A 6,853-nucleotide genomic window follows, 5' to 3' on the forward strand; every position below is an offset into this window, starting at 1 on the left:
CAGATTGCAATGGACATGTTGGTGAAGGAAACAGGGGCGATGAAGAAGTGATGGGTAAGTACGGCATCCAGGAAAGAAACTTCAAGGGACAGATGGTGGTGGACTTTGCAAAAAGGATGGAAATGGCACTAGTGAACACTTTTTTTTTCCAGAAGAGGCAGGAACGTAGGATAACCTACAAGAGCGGAAGTAGAAACACGCAGGTGGATTATATTTTGTGCAGACGATGTAATCTGAAGGAGGTTACTGCCTGTAAAATAGTGGTAGGGGAGAGTGTAGCTTGACAGCATAGGATGGTGGTGTGTAGGATGACTCTGGTAGTGGGTAGGAAGAATAAGAAGACAAAGGTAGAGCAGAGAACCATGTGGTGGAAGCTGGGAAAGGAAGAATGTTGTGTGGCCTTTCAGAAAGAGGTGAGACAGGCTCTCAATGGACAGGAGGAGCGCCCGGAAGACTGGACTACTAGAGTCAAGGTGTTCCAAGAGACAAGCAGGAGAGTAGTTGGTGTGTCTTCTCGTAGGAAAGGGGAGAAGGAGACTTGGTGGTGGAATCCCCAAATTCCGGAAGTCATACAAGGAAGAGCTTCACGAAGAAGACGTGGAACACTGAGAATATTGAGGAGAGATGAAAGGAATACATTGAGATGTGACGTAGGGGCAAAAGGTAGAGGTGGTGAAGGCAAAACAAGAGGTAAATGATGACATGTACACCAGCTTGGAAACAAAAGAAGGAGAAAAGGATACATGTTGGCCTGACAGAGATGGGAAGGATATGCAGCAGGTAAGGGTGATTAAGGATAGAGTTGAAAATGGGTTGACTGGTGCTAATAGTGTGCTAAATAGATGGAAAGAATACTTTGAGAATTTCCTGAATGAAAGACAATAGATGGGCTGACAGATGAGGTTAGATTGGAGTCTCCTTGGATCACGATGTTCGCAGATGATATTGTGATCTGCAGTGAAAGCAGGGAGCAGGTGGAGGAACAATTGGAAAGATGGAGGCATGCACGGGAAAGGAGAGGAATTAAGATTAGCCGAAGTAAAACAGAATATATGTGTAAATGAGAGGGGTGGAGGCCGAAGAGTGAGGCTGCAGGGACAAGAGAAAGTGAGGGTTGACGACTTCAAATACTTGGGGTCAACAATTCAGTGCAATGGTGAGTGTGGTAAGGAAGTGAAGAAATGGGTCCAAGCAGGTTGGAACAGCTGGCGGAAGCTATCTGGTGTGTTATGTGACAGAAGAGTCTCTTTATAAAACAGTGGTGAGGCCAGCCATGATCTATGGATTAGAGATGGTGGCAGTGAAAGAGACAACAGGAAGCAGAATTGGAGGTGGCAGAAATGAAGATGTTGAGGTTCTCGCTCGGAGTGAGCAGGTTGGATAGGATTAGAAATGAGCTCATTAGACGGACAGCCAAAGTTGGATGTTTTGAAGACAAGGTTTGAGAGAGATAACTACGATGGTTTGGACATATCCAGAGGCGAGAGAGTGCCTATATTGGTAGGAGGGTGCTGAGGATGGAGCTGCCAGGCAAAAGAGCGAGAGGAAGACCAAAGAAAAGGTTGATGGATGTTGTGAGGGAAGACATGAGGGCAGTCAGTGTTTGAGAGGAAGATGCAGGAGAAAGACTTAGATGGAAAAAGATGACACTGTGTGGCGACCCTTAACGGGACAAGCCGAAAGGAAAAGTAGAAAAAGAAGATGATACTTTAAATTCTGAAAAAAGACACATTTTAATGTTCTGTAAATTGGTGAAGGAACCATGAAGTGTTAAAAAAAAAAGCATCTTAATCTTTTGGCCATTTCAGACTGCACATTTTGAATAACAATCTAACGTGAAGTCATTGATTTTGCCTCTGTGTCCTGAAAGGCTCATCATAATTGTCATGCAGCCCATAATGGACTGGGATCATTCAAGCCTAAGAGGATTGGTGAGACTGGGCTTGTTGGTAGATTTGTGGGAATCAGGATGAAGGAATGGGGTTAAAGGGAGTGATGGGAAACCAGGAAGCAGTCATGGACTCTTCTGCAGTGGGCTCCTGCACCCATATAGCACACTATGCATTAGCTCGTCAGTGTGCCTGTTTACAATTTGCACTACTCAACCCGTGTTGCCAATGACTTGGCTGTGGCCTCGTACTGGGAGTGTACTAAATAATGGCATGACACTTGAATTATCAGAATTATTAAAATAAAATCATATATCATGCAATACATCACTTTGTTTATAATGCATGGAGTTGAAGTAAGCAATTGTTTGGGCCTGTTCAAGATTAATTAATAATTAATAAAAAAAAATTAAAATTATATAATTAAAATAATTAATAAAAAAATAATAAATTAATTCAAACAGATCCAAATATCTTAACAAGTCTACAAAATAAAATTTTATTAAAAACAGGAACTCAGATGTATGGAAGTGGTATTGTCAGACACCTTAGTGATGAATTAATTCCCTCAGAAATATGTCACAAAACTTTAATCCATTGCATTCTCAACTCAATGCGTTTGGAATGAATTTTCAACAATATTTGGCTGATTTTTCTAGCATCAGTCTTTATTGTGTGAGTAGAATGCCTTCTATTGTTGAATTGTTTTGCATTAAATTAAATAAGAAATTAATTAGATGAGAATATAGTAATTACATTCTTATTACTATGCTGTATTGCATAAGGTTTTCAAGAGCAATCGTTATGGCCTAATCTCATTGACCTCATTCTGTATGTCTGGCACACTCACAAGAAGAAACACAACACACAAGGAATGGGAAATGAGACATTGAGGTTCTGGCTCCAACCAATCACTGAATCTACTGGGAAATTCCTGCATTAAAACATGCTGACTGAAAATATGTTGCCACCGTGCATCCTCTGCTCTAACTGGCTTGCCATCCGGGGTAATGGTGATAATTCACGTATCAAATCGGTATAGAGAGCCCATGTATGAATGAATACACACACTTACCATACAGTACTGTAAATAAACAATTATCTGCTGTTAGTTTATTTGACTCTCTATTCCCATGAACATTTATCTCTGTGATACATGCCCGAAACACAATCTCACCTTGAACATCTGGTGAGCTTGTGTGTTGCTCTCTGGCACATTCCTGTTGAGGCGGTCCATGTTCATCGAGATGTCTGCACCTCCTTGGCTCACATGAAGATCCTGAGTGAGGAAATGAAAGTACATTTTTTGAGCACCCCACTGTTCACAACCGGCGTCGCTTGGGCGAATTTTGCAAATTATCCATGTCTGTTTTTTTTTTCTTCTGATACGCCGCCCCTGAATGTAAGTGCAACTGGTTGTTTGTGTAAATGTGCCCTGCAACCAGTTCAGGGTGTAGCCCACATCTTGCCCAGAGGCAGCCAGGATAGACTCAGGCACCCCCAAACCCTAATGAGGATAAGGGATGAGAAAAATGGATGAATGAATGGATGGAATAATAGGAAGAAGACAGAGAAGAAAAAAACTTGTCAGGGTGAATTCAGTTTTGTAAACAGTTTTTTGTTGGGGGAATTTGGACCCATCTGATGGACCCTAAATGATTACTAGTTACTGCACTGGTACAAACCATGGGAAATGAGATCTGTGTGTGTTTTTAGTTGGAATAAATTAATATGTTAAAATTTTTGTAATGCTAGAATTTAAAGATATTTTTTTCATTTAATTAAAATACAGTTAGCTAATATAGATAGCTGCCTTAGCTTACTGTACTATGCAAATGTACCTACAAAGTGTACAGTGAGTGTAAAATATGTACAAAATTTAGCAAAATGTTTTGAAAATGTCTTTACATGCCCCATTGCTGTTTTTGAAGGTTGCAAAGATTCCTACTTTTCGCCTCACATCTAAAGATGTGATTCGTGCTGACAGGACACACACACACATGCACACGCACACACACACACACACACACACACACACACACACACACACACACTCGATATTGTAGAGCGTATTTTGCCGCATGTTCTTCTGGGCACTGATGAGGTAACCCGTGGACTCATTTAAATCCTTTGTGCTAGTTCACACATTAAATGGAAATTAGACATTTTGGCTCAATCTTTTGGCTCTACGCTACTATGAAAACATAGAAAAAATGACACATTGATCAAAAATTCATTTTGTGCCATTACTATAGATCCATAATGTCAACACATAAGAAGTGGCCATTAATAATACCCCCTCGTCTACACTTGAGTACTTGTTCAGTTCAGTCATTCTGCTTTCTGTTGAAAATGTGTGAGAGAACAGATTTGTGGTTGAAACAAGGTGAGAAAAGACATAACTCATCATTGGAGTAACTGTATCTGCATGCCTGAAATGATGCAGCCAGGAAGGAAAGTATGTTTCTAATGTTCTTTGCCCTCAAGATAACAAAAGCCTGCTGCAACATCAACATATTTCCTCTGCAGACAGACCCAATATTCTGTTAAGTCATCCTCCAAAGGTAAATCACACAAAAAATTAAAGTGTTTCATATGTTAAACTATGTCATGCAATAATGCTCCAGAAAAGGGGAAGTCTTCTAGTTTAAAGGTGATCATTACCTTCTTCCAATTGTCCAGCAAATGCAAAGCCGTCATGGTTGACCTGTTACCAATTTAATCTCTGTCAATGTGACCTCGATTAAACTGGATACTTCAAAATAAGCTCAGTACAAATTTATCAATCGCTGCTACTTTCCCATGAAGCGGAGTTTGTCGATTTGTCGGAAATGTTGCGTCTTTTGTCCCGAACTGTAAGTGAGACAGTATCATCAAACTCTCAGGAGGTGGACCTGTTGCTGCTTGCACCACGAAGATTAAGACAACCTACATTCCAGGCTATAAGCTTCAAAGACGTGAGGAAGAACGTGATCTCTGCGTGTCTGCACGTGTGTGTGCGTGAGAGAGAGAGAGAGAGAGAGAGAGAGAGAGAGAGAGAGAGAGAGAGAGAGAGAGAAAGCAAGGGAGAGAGACCACAATACTAAAAGAAGGATTAAATACAATATTATGATGGACTTGTGTATTGGTACACTCTCCTGGCTTTGGTACAGGCAGCTTGGGTTCAGTTCCCACTCAGTGACGGTACCGTTATGTGCCCTGTTACTGAGTGGTGACCACTTCAAGGTGTTGTCCGCTATCGCCTGAAGTTAGCTGGGATAGGCTCCAGCATTCCCGCGACCCTTGTGAGAATAGGCTGCTTGGAAAATGGATGGATAAATAGATGATGGACATGTATGTATGAAGACAGAAATAAGAAATTAGAAAAGCACCGTAAAGCAGCTGGTGAGAGTGTTGGCCTCACAGTTCTGAGGACTGGGGTTCAAGTCCTAGCCCCGGCTGTGTGGAGTTTATATTCTCCTCATGCCTGCGTGGGTTTTCTTTTGGCACTCCGGTTTCCTCCCACATACCAAAAACATGGATTAATTGAAGACTCTAAATTGCCCCTAGGTGTGACTGTGAGTACAACTTTTGTCTGTCTCCATGTGCCCTGTGATTGGCTGTCAACCAGTTCAGGGTGTACCCTGTCTCCTGCCCGAAGATAGCTGGGATTGACTCCAGCACTCTGGCACTCGTGAGGATAAAAGGCTCAGAAAATGGATGGATGGATGGATGTTCTTGGACAGCATTTTTGCAAGAGCTGCATTTGTTAGTAAAGTGTAATGTAAGTCAATAAACTACAGTTGAGTTGAGTTAATACTGTGGACCCCATGGGTCTCAGCATTTTTTAATTTACCTACCCACCAACTTTAGAAAGCTATCAAACAATTATAAAAATATACAAGATATGATCCGTAATCCTAAAGAGGGCAATTATCGATTCAGTGCTATGTGGGACGTTTGTTCCCACCACAACGAATCTGTTTGCTCCAACCCTGTGGGAGGTGACATGAACAGCTTGTCTCTCCCTCAGAAACCCTCACTTGACACACACAAAAGCTCTCTATCACTATATTCTTTTCTTTACCTTTCTTTCTCCCTCCATCTCTCCTCTCACGTCATTCCAGAAGGCCACACATTGTTTGCAGACCAGGCCTGATTCTCTCCTCATGCATGAGAAAACCTTTTTTTAATTTGGATTATGAAAAAGAGGTGGGGGGGGGGTGGCGGCTCAGGATTTTTGCTGGAATGCAGAGGAGGAGAAGAAGGGAGTGAAAGAAGGAGGATGCACTGCCAAAAATGTGGACAAGCTGACACTGTGGATACAGCTGATACCGACAGGTTTACAGTCAAAACAATATTCCAGTTCCAAAACACGACAATACCTCAGTCAGACAACAGTGTTTACAGTCGCTGTGCACAAGTCTGGTTCCCCTTGATGTGTATTAGGATCTTCTTCCTGAGCTTACATCCATTTTCTCTCCTACATTTGTAAAACATGCACGTTAATTTCACTGGAGGCTTGAACTGTCTAAGCAGCAGAAAATGAATATATAAAAGATAGCAACCAACGCCCCTGTTATATTAAAAACAACAACTTGCTGAAAATAAGGTATTTTCTTGAAATGTTTAAATGTGACATCTTTTGCCAAACCTGTCATGATCCTGCCGCTCCAACACGAGCTGTGCGGGTGTCCGCGCAGGTGCGCTGATTGGAGGGTGCACACCTGCGCCTCATTCGGCCTGATTATGCTGTGGATTTATATGATCCCGATGACAACTGGCCGGGGCCAGTTCGTTGATCTTCATGTCCCGTTCGTGTGCTCCGGTATCCCTGATCGAACCTGTGTGTACCGACCTTCGTCCGTTCTCCGACCAACCTTGTAAGCCTGACTCCTTCGTTACTTCTGCCTGCTTTGATTGTTCTCCTGTGTACTGACTCCTGCGTGTCCGCTCACCTGCTCTCTTCGCCCGACGTCCCAACT

The 6,853-nt window shown here is 42.2% G+C and overlaps 1 protein-coding gene across 8 annotated transcripts in view; it reads right to left on the reverse strand.

Moving 5' to 3' along the window:
• Positions 1-6,583, reverse strand: part of phldb1b (pleckstrin homology-like domain, family B, member 1b) — a 121,948-nt gene extending 115,365 nt beyond the window's left edge. For 5 of the 8 annotated variants that reach the window (XM_061827479.1, XM_061827482.1, XM_061827477.1 and 2 more), the window contains exons 1-2: positions 5,956-6,086; positions 3,067-3,168 (exon numbers count right to left, since the gene is read on the reverse strand). In XM_061827479.1, the coding sequence (XP_061683463.1) occupies positions 3,067-3,168; positions 5,956-6,039 (186 nt within the window). In that variant the 5' untranslated portion in view covers positions 6,040-6,086. The other 3 variants (XM_061827481.1, XM_061827480.1, XM_061827478.1) reach the window with 3 other exon arrangements.
• Between the last annotated feature and the right edge of the window lie 270 nt (positions 6,584-6,853).

The sequence above is a fragment of the Syngnathoides biaculeatus genome, chromosome 8, assembly GCF_019802595.1.
Source record: "Syngnathoides biaculeatus isolate LvHL_M chromosome 8, ASM1980259v1, whole genome shotgun sequence".
NCBI lineage: Eukaryota > Metazoa > Chordata > Actinopteri > Syngnathiformes > Syngnathidae > Syngnathoides > Syngnathoides biaculeatus.